We start from the raw sequence: 14,300 nt of genomic DNA on the forward strand, positions 1-14,300 counted from the left end.
TGGTGTCTCGGGACAGGCCATACATCCTGCTCTTTCCCTTTAGCTTATTATCAAACACTCTTCTCCTCTCCTCTCTCCTCCCCTGTCCTCCTCTCCATGACTGCAGTCTCGCCCTCCTCTCTCCTCCTCAGCAGGAACAACGGGTAGCTGCACCACTTTAGGAACCGTGACCACACGCATTTAGATATGGGACCACTTCAATCTGCTTTAGCAGTAGGCTTCACTCCTAATTGAATGTATCTGCTTCACTTGCTTGTAATGTGATCTATCCAAGGTTTTTGACCACATTGTTTTGGGTAGTATGTGTCTCGTTATTCAATCTTAATGCATTTTCAGTGTCGAAACAAGTCAAATCCATTTTGGGTATCATTTGATATGCATATGCTGGTTTACAGATATGTGACACAGCTCAGATTCCCTGAGTAAAGGAGGGAGGATAATCACAGGTAATGTGCTGTACTACAGACATACTTCACAAACATTTAAATGTTTCAACGTTTACAGCCATTTATAAACATGTATAGTATATAAATATAGCAATCACAAAGATACAATAGATTTCAAAACTGCAATATACTTTAAATACAGTTAATTGAAAGTATTTAAAATGGTTTAGTGCATATATTTTATAAACGGCATATATGCCCTACATCTTCTCGGCTGTTTTCAGTGGTATCTGTATAGGTACCATTGACAATAATTTCCCTCACCACAGAACTATACAATATACACCACAGAAATATACAGATAGTTTAGAATCATGCACGTCTTATTTTTGTTCTGTACGCTTCTTAATATTTGATGGACTGACCTTTCCTTGAGGACATTCGAGCACCATTTGTAAAAAATCATACTCTCTCTTACGCACATAGATTTCTGTTGCCAGAAAACCACTTAATATTACTTTTTTGAGGAGGCAATTCTATCTGCTGGATTGAACTGCTCCTTACTCTAACATGTTTCCTAAATTAATGGGCTCATATTTTCCCCCAAAAAACCAAAGAATACTTTTTCTTGTTCTCCATTTCACTTCTCCTCAGAAAAGAAAAAAGTTGTCACGCTGATCTGGGGAAAGAGCAGGACAAAGCCCATGTGAACACAGACAATTTCATGATGAATTATGAGGTAATAAAATAAATAGGTCATGGGGTTTCCACATGGGTAAAAAGGTAGCCAAGAGGCTAGAGTCTAAAGGCAGAACTCGCAGGCCTAGCTGAGAAGGAGGGAGAGAGGAAGAGAGGATTCAGGATTCATGCACGGCCCATCATCTCTCCCATTGTTGACTTAACCAGCTGCGGAAGGTGTTACAATATTTGAATGTGTTTCGGAGACGCATGACCGTGGTAACTCACCTCTCGCAGTAACTGTTAAATTTAGCCTGAACGCAATGTTCTTTCAAAAGAGGAATTTTACTTTGAAATGCATTTTGAAATATTTATGACCAGGGTGCTGACTATGGAGAGGGAGAAGAGGCTTTTATTGGTCATTCTGGTTTTTGGACACAAATCTGAACCTTTGCCAAGGTTTAGCCTCCCCTATACTCTGCGTGAGTTCAGTACTGTATTGCTACTATACTGCAGGCCATTCAGTAGCAGATTGGCCCTACAGGCTCCTTCCAAGGCCTGATCGTTGGCTCTGTTGTTGCCTCTTACCATGTCACATGAGGATAGTGAAATACATTTTATTCATTTAGCAGACACTCTTATCCAGCAATAAGGGTGAAGTGCATTTCTCAAGGGCACATTGACAAATCTTTCACTTAGTCAGCTCGGGATTCAAACCAGCGACCTTTCTGTTACTGGCCCAATGCTCTTAACTGCTAAGCTACCTGCCGCTCGTTGAATACTGAAATAAACAAAGGTGTCATACAATGCTACAGTAATACAAGACATATGGACACAAACATGGTAGCTTAAAACAGTTTCTGACCAGCAACCCCATTAATATTCCTCCTCGAAGAAAGTAGGCAAGCCCCCTGCCCCCTGGAAGCCTGAGTGTCCTGATTGACCTCTCTGTGTGCTTAAAGCTAACTAACCCAGGCCTTGTCTAACCCTGGCTTGGCTCACCACCCAACCAGCAGCACACTAACATGGCATCTGATCCTACGGGTCAGCGCCCCAGGCAGGCTGTAAACCATGTGGAATCCAGCTCCAACATTACACCACTCACTGGAACTAGCACGCCTAGCGCTTAGCTTAGCAGAAGGCATGTGAGTAAGTGAACAAACAATGGCTCAGTTAACCGACAAGACAAGCATATTCTTCACATATCAGTGAAGCAGATGTCTTTCATTTTAGCAGATTATATTAGCCTGCAGCTACTGCCTCTGTACTTCATTTGTAATGCTAGCTCATTGAATACTGTTGTTTAGTGAAGCATAGTACTGTGTCTGTTTTGGTCCCTGAGTTGCATGTAAAATAATGTGTGTGTGTCTGTCTCTCTCTGTCTCTCTCTCTGTGTGTGTGTGTGTGTGTGTGTGTGTGTGTGTGTGTGTGTGTGTGTGTGTGTGTGTGTGTGTGTCTGTTGAGAGTTAGAATAGTACAATACACAAGGTGCAATTTCGAAAATTGCATCAGTAGTTTTCGTCTTGTTATGCCACTCACAGACAGTCACTCAATTAGCCCATGTCAGCAAAAGAAAAATAGATTGGTCAATTTGTCTAGTTAATCTAGCCAGCTATCTAAACTTGTAGTAATCATGGCCGAATTACCGACCGGGCACGCACGGCACGTGCCCAGGGGCCCTGACCTCCAGGTTGCCTCCATTGATTTTGTAAGTCACTCTCGTTCAGATATAAACCTCTTGAATGATATGGCAAAATGTTGATTTACGCCTAAATAGACATACCCAAAACAAATAATTTTTCATGAGATGGCCATAAACAATAACTGGTAATGCTGCATAGTTTCAGAAAGGTCTGGAACTCACCTTTCTGGTAAAAAATAGTTATAAATTGCTGAGGTATACTCACTGTTGAGGACACAAGCTCAAGTCATAATACAAATATTATGAAAATATAAAAAATCATATGATTTTTTCCCCTATTCAACAAAAGTGGGTCAATATAGTTTTAATTATAAATGACTTACTTTAAGATTTCAACTTTCTTATAACTGTAAAATAAATATGATCCTACTTAGTGACGGTACAATATTGGCACCATTTCATATAAACGACAGAGACTTTTCTGCCAAACGTTCTCTGAGCTGCGCTGAGACACCATTAAAATGTGTGCAGACTCGTTACGACTTCAGCTTTAAAGACAAAGTGATTTCGTCCGTCTGTGACCAAAAGAAGGTGGTGCTGTTAAAAATTCTATGAAATGATTTGATATGTTTCCCTGATGAGAGCTATAAATCCACCTGAGAACATTACAGCGAGATGAAACTACTATTGTTGCATCCACAAGACTCTCCTGTTCCATATGCGTTTCTGCAAGCACAGCTGTGAGTTTCACAGGCACAGGAAATCTCACAGCTGCGGATTGCAATAGCATACAGTATATGAATCAGGACAAGTAGCGGTTTTAGGGAGTGTTGTGCAATTGATGTTGTGCCGTTCACAGTCGGAACCTGGTCAGAACCACTCCAAGTCCCCTATATAAGAGACTTAAACATAGGAAAATGTGTAGAAAGGCAGCAATTTAGGTATACAACTGCAAAAACAAAAAAAGGTCCAATAAAGCAAATGTATTTATTTACCTTTTGTTAATAAAATACTTTATCTGCTAAGAGAGCCCTCTGTATGTATTAAATTATAGTTTTTAATCCCAGTGCTGAGTTAATTGTTGTTAGTTGCTTTTCCTTCAGTCTGTAGTCCAACTCATCCCAAACCATCTCAATTGGGTTTAGGTCACATGATTGTGGAGGCTAGGTCATCAGATATTTTCTTTTTTAACCTTTATTTAACTAGGCAAGTTAGTAAAGAACAAATTCTTAATTACAATGATGGCCATCCAGGGAACAGCCTTGTTCAGGGGCAGAACAACAGATTTCTACCTTGTCAGCTCAGGGATTTGATCCAGCAACCTTTTGGTTACAGGCCCAAAGCTCTAACCACTAGGCTACCTGCCGCTAATTGTGTAGCTAATAGGCTATATGTTTGTAGATCGACTGAGGTGAATGAAGTTACAGCAATCAATGTGATAATGGCTCGAGTAATTTTTTCTTGTTTTTGCTGTTCTTCAAATAGCATTTCAGAGGTTTTTACGGCCCTGTGTGTATGTGTGTTGCAGTTTGCATGGTGGATAGCACTGTCTTTCACTCTGTATTGTCTGGTTTAGGCTCCTATCTGTTTCAGTTTCATTGCTGTATGTATGTTGTGGACTCGTGGTTGTGTGTAGTTTCCGTGTGTTTCTGTTCTGTTTGTAGTGTGGCTACAGTCAGAGTCAGTGCTGCCTGCCTAGTGCAGTCTTGGGGCTCCAGCAGATTGGCTCCACTCTGTTTCAGAGGGGGGCTAGGCAGGCAGGCAGGCAGGCAGGCAGGCAGGCAGGCAGGCAGGCAGGCAGGCAGGCAGGCAGGGTGAATGAGCTGGGGGGTTGATTTCACACTGCAGTTGGCAGCTGCTCTTCCTGCAGTCAGGACCCAGCACACACCCCAAGGGTCAGACTCACTGGCCTGGAATCCCAGCCTGCCTGCTTGCTGCATGACAGAGGCAGCAGAGGAGGAACAAGCCCAACATGTGAATAAATAAACCCATCTCACGTCACAGTGGTTGCCAGCGTTTACACTGAAGGCTGATACATCACAGACACAAAGTGACGCTCCACTATACTCCTGTGATAAATGGTGTGTCTCCGCAGTGCATCCGGTTTACAGACAGCGCACAGTTTTATCTTTGATCTACCAAACTTTGAGAGGAAGGGGCATGAGAATATTAAGTGTAAGAGTGCAAAAGTGCATCCTGCGTTTGGACGTTGATGTAAATCTTTACGTTCACGTTTCACGGCAGCTGATTTCAGATCACGTCATTCTGAATGATAATCGTGGCCAGCGGTCAAACTCTTCTTAGCATTGTGCACATATAATACAAACATACACACAACAATATGAAACAAAATAATACTGTACATGTAATCAGCCATATACATACAGTATATGCACACCCACATGATATGGGGGGCTCACCTGTGACTTTGAGCTCTGTGGTCCTTCTCACCACCCGGCTGCCATACTTGAGCTCACAGGTGTAGTTCCCCCCGTCGTCCTCCTGCACCTCAGGGAACCAGATGTTGGTGGTGTTCACCATGATGGAGCTCCGCCATGTCTTCTTCTCACACTCCTAGACAGACAGGACACAACATCAACACCACACACACCATGTTATATCATGTCACTTTCAACTATTTTTTTGCTTAGTTTAATAAGATACCCATTAGTCCTAACCTTCATGGGTTCATGTACAAAGACTAGTACTGCATCCCAAAAGGCATTCTATTCCCTATACAGTGCACTAATTTCAACCAGAGCCCTATGGGAATTTTCTGAGAATAAGGGTTGTTACCTTATACCAGGTCATCTGGGGCTGCTTGTAAGGGGCGAGGTAATCCTCGATGTCGGGGCAGTTGATTATCTTGCTTTTAGTGATCTCGGCTTTCTCCAGGTGGCGTATTTTACTGTTGAAGCACAGGCCCTCGTCGTTCTCCTCCACCGCCAAGGACATGGACACCTTCATGCAGTAGGTGGAGTTTCTGCAGGCAGGGATTATAACACAGGAGGCTTTATGTTTCCCCAAGTTCACCTCTAGCCAACAGTCATCACACACACAAAAGCACACATCGATTTCTCCAGGGGGGGTTTCATCTGTAAACCAGCAGAGATCTTAAACACTGCCATTCATTCCATCAATGCCTCCCTGCCTACCTGTGATGATGTGAAGTGGGGCCTCTTTTTACTTTTTTAGCTTCCAGTTAACCACATCAAGAACAATGGGCAAGTTGAACATGGAGGTTACCTGAATGAAATATTTCAAAATGCTTCAATTAGTAAAGAGATGCAGCTCCCCCTGAAGTGGCAAGAGCACATGCTGTATGGAGAATGAATTAGCATATTATTTCAATAGGCACCAGCCAGAAGTACAAGTCTCCTTCAGGGAGGCATGTGTCAGGGCAAGTGACACCCAGTTCTGCACGCAGCAACTGCCATGGCTACTACACAAGGCTACAGTACGCAGAGAGTGACTGCTGCATCCTCCCCCATTGAAAATGCATGAGGGACTTCAGGCATAGGATTGCCCTGCAGTGGCATTGTGTGTCAGCCTCTGAAACGCTAAGGCTCCCTGAACCTCCACTCGTGAATTCAGTCTGTCTGATGCAAAGATTTAACATTTCGGCATGAACCATTTAGTTGGTTTTAGACTGTGACATCAGACGGGTTTGTGTGTGTGTGTGTGTGTGTGTGTGTGTGTGTGTGTGTGTGTGTGTGGATTGTCTGACATATCTGCTGTTTTGTGTGTGTAGAATTCCTGGCTGCGGTCCCAGACAATAGAGATAGAGAGTACAGCTGTCCTGGGCTACTTTATTTACTCTAGGAGAAAATGAACTATGACTAAAATACTGTTCACAAGGGCGCTCACTGTGTCTGGTGACAACAGTCTCATATCGTGACAAATCATGGACAAACAGAGGACAGATGTGTGAAGTCACTCAGGACAAAATGAGGAGGATATTTTCACTGGTCTGTTACCGACAATTAGCTGGAAGTTAATCACACTGCATAACTATTGTGCAAGCCTGATCCGACTGCTTCCACTGCATTAATAATTAATCACTCTCCTCCTGCAATTACTTTTATATGAAAATGCTCAGGTTACAGCTCGCCAATTTAATTATATGCTCAATAAAGAGGTATTTCTGTGTTTTTCCCCGTTCATGTTTACATCTGTTAATGTGAGCTTCAAATTAATTTGACAATTAATCTAACACAGCAACTTTCAAGATGCTGCCCGCCCAGCTGAGTCCGTCCGTCCGTCGCATGGGTCAGTATGCCCGGGCTCTTAACACTCTTGAGACATGAATGAATAAGCATTGAGAACTTCCATTAGCCTGCATGACTTCCTTCCAAGCTGATTTCACATGTAATTTCCCCTACACAGGTTTCTGTGTGAGCCAGGGCACAGAGAGCCAAAACTGTGTACATGCTCTCATAGTAGAGGTCAACCGTGCTTCAGGCTCTATCCACAGTAGATCTCAGTAAATGACCATAACACATTAACGGTGCTAAGTAGTTTCCTATATCGCTGGAGGACCAGAGGTCGAAGCAGGAGCCCTTAATTGCAGCAATCTGACCTTGGAGCTCTATCGGGTAAACATCCATAGACGACCGAGAAAGTGACTGAGGCCCTGCTGCAGGCAGGTCGGCCATGTTGCTCTGCTCTGCTGCTTTGTCTCAGAACCACCTGAGAAAGTACATAGCCTGCGAACAAACATCTGGAAGAGGCTTGTCTGTGGAGATCACTTGCGATTTGTGTCTCGGCAGCAGTGACATCGCGAGCTCCCAGCCCTGGAGGAGGAGACATACAGTACACAGGACAGCTCTCCGGGGCACCGTGACACGGGCATTCCACTCACACAGGGAGAGGGTGAGGAGGAAGTTGGAGGTGAAATCGTATGATTAATTCACTGATAATGAACCCTATTCTCTCCCTTTCCTCCACAAGCCCTAGCTCTCATGTAACACTCTCTGTGGATGGAAGATGGTGCCTAGGAGGACCCAAGGGCCAATTATACTGACTGACAAAAGTGTTGCTCTATGAGCGTCATAGAAATGAGCACTGTCTGCCACTGTGATTTGACCTGTTTTCATTATGGATTGTCTGCTGAGATGGCCTATACCACAGAGAGCAGAATATTGGCACTTAACACACATTTTTTATAGAGATTAAACATTATATTTAATTAGAAGGTACTAGTCCATCCGTTTGTCAATGACGGAAAAGCAATACAAGCGAATTATGTAGTTTAGTTTGAAATGGTTGATCCTATTGGTGTGAATTATGATGCATTGCTAAAGCTTTCTGAGCTTATGAATGGTTTTATCGGGTCCCCAGATGCTATTGCAAGTCCCTAAAACTCTATATGGGGAAACTTTCCTATGCAATCTCCTGCCTCGCTTGCACTGGAGTTTTAAAATGACAGAGTAAACTCTTTGAACTTAATAAAGGGGTTTAATAAAGATGGATTTCAGAGAGGGAGAATATTACATGCAACAGTTTGAATCTAAATGTAGGCCAATTCCATTGATCAAAATGGGGTAGAAATTCTATTTCTACTATTTCCATGTAAGAGAGGGAAGAAGAGGGACATTTAGTAAAGTTTTAAATACGTAGGTGTGCTAAATATTTCACAGAGAGCATGAGCCACCAATTTAATTTCAATAGGAACCACTCTAAGAATGAACCATGATGGCCCAACTCCTTTAGCTATTAAACCTCAGATGTAAATGACCTTTAAAAAAAATATATATTTTTTAAACTCTTGCTCTCTCTCTCTCTCTCTCGTACTACACACTGAGCAGAAACAAAATGTTACCAGGAAATGAAAAACAGTTGTTTAAAAGCCATGGAAACAAACAGGTCAATGTGTGAAAGAATCAGAACACCTTGCCACAACAAACAATGACGTTTCTGTTGACTCATGGGCCATTGTTTGTGATAAAACCTTCCAGATCACCAATCTGCAGTGGTTGGTTCAGCCTGGATCAATGGGTTTGTGTGATGTTCAAGGTTAAATGGGTGCGTGGGTTGAAAGGGTTAATAGGCCGGTCCCTATGGGGCTGCTATGTAGAGCAGCACATCAAAGATAGAGGTAGATTTTCTCCAGTCTCAAACCTGCTTACTGTGCGGTTGTCACGAACGCACGCACGCACGCACGCACGCACGCACGCACGCACGCACGCACGCACGCCCGCACACACACAAACACACAGTAGTGTTCTTATACAGAGGGGGCAATAGTCCATGACCATCATTGTGGGGAGTCTCTAGAAAGACAGCTTTTCATCAGACACGTTGGAAAGAGAGAATGAGTCCAACCAGACGTCAAAACATTTCAAAAATATTTTTCCTCAAAATGCCAATTAGGAAGTATAATTAGGGGGTTAGGACAAGGACAAAGGGCAGTGGTCCAGCAAAAGACAACACTTTCCCTCTCCAATCTCTGGAGACCTGACCAGTTAATGGCATGGACACCCCAGTATCTCAGATGACAGGAAAAGTGTTCAGACAGGGGGAATAAAGTGGGTGAGATTACCCCGTCCCGATGAACACAGAACACAAGGCTTCACACCAGGTGCTGTGTACCATGACAAGCGGGTGGTCGTTCTCGCTAGCTATCTATCTACCCGCAGCCAGAGTCAAGGTGACTCCTCTGCTGGAGAGGTAACATGCTATATGTGACCCGTTTCAAGAAACTAGGCATATGTTGCACGTCACTACTTCACAGGAGAGGCATTTGAAAGCTTTTAAAAATATTTTTATCAAAATGCGTTTTTTTGTGTTGTTGCAGAAATGCCTTCTGGAACATGTGAACTTTCATATGCCTTAATAACAAATGTGTATGCCATCTGTAAATACAAATAAAATTGTTAAATGATGAGCCTAGTTAGTTTAGCCCCGGAAAAAGCCAGGAACCTTCCCATTAGCCATGATTGGATGGGCTGGACATGCCGAGAGATGAGTTCGGATAACGTGAGTTGCTCAGTATATGAAGATAATTCTGGCTACTGCAGATTTTTGAAAGATATAACGTCGGACTGTTCTCAGCATCACGGCTGCCCTGAACAGCTGAGCTGTAGATGTTAATTCGTGGATTCATTCGTAAATCATATACCATTTTCGAGCTCCGAGTCTCTACTTATCCCATGTAAAAAAAAAAACACAATGTAAAATGTTGTTACATAAGACTGAATCGAGGCAGTGAGTCATATATGATGTTCGGCAAGTGAGGGGCTTACAAATGAATATCTCAGCCATCCTGCCTAGCTGCCTCTCGGTGAGAATCTCTGTCTGTCTGACCCAGACTGAACAAAGAAAGAACAAGAGAAAATGCAATCTGTCTGAGAAAATGGTTTTAGTTCTCAATAATACTGTCTCAGAAGGTATTTTTCTGGAGTCTAACATTCATTCACAAGAGAGATTATTGAAAAATCATGTTTTTTTTGTTGTTGTTGTTTGGATAGATTTTTCTTCAAAATACTATCTACCTTAAGCGCAGTATCATATTGTGAAGCTTCACATTTCAAAACGGTTACTCCTCGTCTAGTATGTTGGAACACAGTATTTTAACAGTGACTGTTTAAGTCTAGACCAGTGGTAATGCATTTACTGAAAACCTTCTGCTCAACCGTTGTTTATAAGTTTAGTAAGATACACATAGATACGACACAGACATCTTAAGTAAGATTCGCTTAGATGTGATTCCATCAAAGCCAAACCGATTACTCTCCATTCCCTCTTTGTAGACGTTGAGAAAGAAATAGTCTCAGCCCACAATAAATATACATTAGGTTTTGAGAGAGCTTAAAAGTTGATTAATGTCAACGCTAAAGCCCGTGTGTTTAATATTTGAAAAGAACTGGCAGGCGTGGAGGCGTGGATTCAGACTGTGCCAAGCACCTAAGCGCCTATCTCTCTGGCTCTCTCTCTAACGGGGTCCTGGATGGCCAGATGAATAGAAAGGTTAAAAACCTGGACCGCTTCGTAAGAAGAGGTCTGTGACACCCGGGCGATTGTAGAGAGGAGAATTATCTTATGAGGGGAGAAAAAGACAGGTGGCACAGATTACTCTTCAGACCTCTGGGGGAATAGCCTAGCTCAGGCTTGGCCACAGTTTAGTGAGAACACGGTAAAAAAAACATGAGGCAGCCAGCCTGGCCGTGCACAGTGGAAGATAATGAATATAAAAGTGCTCGGGAGTCTTTCAAGAGGCATCACTCAGACAGTGGCAACGTGTTGTATTTTTCCTTGCCATAAAGTTATGGAACAAAGATAAATGTGTATCCATTGTTAGGGGGAAGGTGTGAAATGCTTCTACCTCCATCAGTGCTGCTCAGACTAGCCTCGCTGGAGAGAATGGGAAATAAAGGGGTGGTGAATCTGTCTCTTGCGGCGCATTAGCCGGGCAGATTGCATCGACACGTTCACTACAGCTTAACATGCCATGCTGGTGCTGTGTGTTTCACTGGCATGCAGGCATGGTTAGTCATTGTTCATGTTCTAATAAAACAGAAGGCATTGCTGGAACTCTATATAACTGCCGGCTTTGATGGCAGGGCTAGTGTGTGTGTGTGTGTGTGTGTGTGTGTGTGTGTGTGTGTACAAGTGTGTGTGTGCTATGTGTATGTATGTATGTATGTATGTATGTATGTATGTATGTATGTATGTATGTATGTATGTATGTATGTATGTATGTATGTATGTATTTATTTGTGTGTGTGTGTGTGTAGTTTATGTGTATACGTATGTTTGTTTGTGTGTGTGTATATACAGTAGGTGTGTCTATGTGTGTGTGTGTATCTATGTGTGTGTGTGTTTATACAGTATGTGTGTCTATGTGTGCGTATATGTGTATATGTGTGTGTGTGTACAGTAGGTGTGCATGTATGTTTTATTCCAAGTGGTCTTTGTAGGTGGCCTGGGCATTATCCTGAGCATTATCCCTCCTGCGGGTCACTGGACCCTCAGTAGAAAATTGATTCCTCCATTCCAGAGCAATCCTGTCATTTTAGGCACAGCAGCCCCTGCGAATGATATTTTACAACAATTCTCTCAGAAGCGTGTCACAGCTCCTGCACAGCTCCCCCATTTCACAGAGAGTACCTACCTACCTGCTTCTCTGTATGCTGATCATATATTTTTTAAAATTATAATTAGGAGCTCCAATTGTATTCTTGGATTTTATTCAAAAAGCAGCATGGGAATCATCCAAAGCCCAAAACACCATTTATTTGGATTCCTGCTTCTTTTGCTCCAGGGATCAATCACCATTAATGGAAATAAAAACATGCAAAGAGACTCGTCTTCTCTTTTCACCTTGAACGTCTTTCACAGACAGTTAATTCAATTCGGAGGATATTGAGATTACTTCATAGAGACACAGCACTGTATATATTACATTCAATAAGACATAGCACAGGGACATGCTATTTCAATTTCAAGTGTTTTTTTCTTCTCCTTCCAAATCTGTCATTCCCAAGGCAAAAAAGAAAGTTCAGCTTGATGACTCTCTAGCTAGCTAACACATTGGAATGCATTGCGCTTGGCTGTCTGAGCTGTGGCAGCTATGTCCAACTGGGTGGGAAAGTAAGTATAATAAGAGGCCCAGTGAAAGTGACAGGATCCTGCTCCTAATTAGACTGTCAGCAGAGCGTGAGGGGAATAAAGACCTGCACTTCTTTCCAGAGGGGAAAAAACCTTATTATTGGCCAGGAAGAAGCATTAGCTTTGTCAGAGAGGAGCTGGATTATCATCTGTGGAAAGAGGATTTTCTGCTGAAGCCTCTGTAAGATAATTGAGTAAGATATCCTCATTTCTTATTCCTCGACGAGGTACCTATTCTCTAGTCGCTAAGAACCATGAAAATATTTTTTTCCTAGATGTTAGAAAAAGACCTTTGATTTATGATTCGCATGTTGTTTGATGTCATAATCCCAGGAGGGAATTCTAACAACACAACTCCTCGCATGGGACCTACACGAACATTATTGATTTGATATTCATTATTGTGGCAGAGCCTATTCTTTTGTGGAATGTCAGTTACATGTTCCACAACACAAGTCAACCACAGTTCAGTGTCCCTGTTGAGCCTTGCAGGGTTGTGCCAACCTCACAAGGCCAGTCATGCATTCCTCCACCAGGAAAACTGAACATGGCATGCGATGAGGATGAGGATCCCTTCCTCCTCCTTATGCTGTGTGCCATCTCAGGGCTTGCTTGGCTGTTGTCGCGGTGGGTGTGCAAAGAGGGGGCTGTTTAGCATAACAATAGACACACTGACACACTACAGTAGCCTTGGAAAGTAGATGTAAAGTAGATAGGTAAATTAGGGCCTCTCAAACTACTGTACTGTTTGTGGGTGGGACCACTGGGGCCAGGATCCATCATAATCTGTTACCCAATGAATTCCATTCGTGAAAAAGTTAGGCTGCCAATGGACTGTGAATGATTTGGGGGGAAAAAATGGTGTTTGTTTGGTTGAGGGTTAAGAAAAGCTTAAACGTTTGATTAAACTCCTCAGAGACGGAGTGACTAAAGAAACCCACCTCAGGACACAGGTGTAGAAGCCGTTGTCCTCCAGCTCGGCTGAGCGGAACCAGATGGAGTCATCCTCCTTGCTGAGCCGATGGCCCGAGAAGATGATAGGCTCCTCCGAGTCCCCTTTGTTTTTGTACCAGATGAGCCGAAGCTTGGCGCTCTGGGCCATGGAGTAGTTGGTCCTGATGTAGCTGTAGAACAGGGCGCACTTCACCCTCACTGGTTCCCCTGCTAGGACCCGGTACCTCTTCAGGTCCACCGACCAATCAATGCAGCCATCCACTATGGAGGAGGAAGTTGTACATGGTTAGGAACTGATGGTTGTTGGAGTATGCTGTTGTACGCACACTAAAACAAGGAACTAAGAGCCTAATCTTTACCCTACATATTGGAGCAACGCAAACCCAGCAGCATAATGGATCTATAGACAATGGAAGCTACTATACTGTGGGGGTCAAATTCAAATGAAGCCTAAAGAATTCACACTAGCGCCATGCATTTGGATGATTGTCATCCTATCACACATTAATCTCCTCCATTTGGATTTTCATTTGCATCCAAAAATGGGAGCTCTCTAGCTAGACTTCAAAGGTATTTCATGTTCTACTCTGTAATTTGCAGCCTCTCTCCATTGTCATTCATAGGTGAGGAGTGGTAATAAAATATATTTAAAAAACCCCACAGGAACCTGTAATGACGAGTCAATCAAGATTGCCTTAATGGTGGTGAGCTTTTGAACCCGTGACGCATGGTGAAACAATAGCATATGACAAGGAGAGGCAGGGAAGGTCGTAGCCACTGTCACACTAATGCAGGGTTATTTAGGATACACCAGTTAGCAGCAAAGGAACTGCTGTTGTAGAAAGGCAAATAAGGCCTTGAGGCAAGACAAAGAAGGCAATATACTTGAAAACACAGTTAATTTTCAAATAATGTTTAACTGTACTGTAAAAATGTTTAACTGTACTCTATGTCTATGGACAAAAATCCCTAGTGAATTGCCTAAAATGGAATGCTACTCTCCCCATTGCGTGACTACAGTACAGTATGTG

At 42.9% G+C, this 14,300-nt stretch overlaps 1 protein-coding gene across 1 annotated transcript in view; it reads right to left on the reverse strand.

Annotated features, from left to right (window-relative positions):
- il1rapl2 (interleukin 1 receptor accessory protein-like 2) overlaps positions 1 to 13,543 on the reverse strand; it is a gene marked incomplete at its 5' end in the record, with an annotated part of 132,511 nt that extends 118,968 nt beyond the window's left edge. The window contains 3 exons of the mRNA XM_038992633.1: positions 5,127 to 5,280; positions 5,503 to 5,689; positions 13,257 to 13,543. Of these exons, the coding sequence (XP_038848561.1) occupies positions 5,127 to 5,280; positions 5,503 to 5,689; positions 13,257 to 13,543 (628 nt within the window). The remainder of the gene's footprint in view (positions 1 to 5,126; positions 5,281 to 5,502; positions 5,690 to 13,256) is intronic.
- Positions 13,544 to 14,300: the final 757 nt, after the last annotated feature.

Source organism: Salvelinus namaycush, chromosome 5 (assembly GCF_016432855.1).
Source record: "Salvelinus namaycush isolate Seneca chromosome 5, SaNama_1.0, whole genome shotgun sequence".
In the NCBI taxonomy this organism is placed as follows: Eukaryota; Metazoa; Chordata; class Actinopteri; order Salmoniformes; family Salmonidae; genus Salvelinus; species Salvelinus namaycush.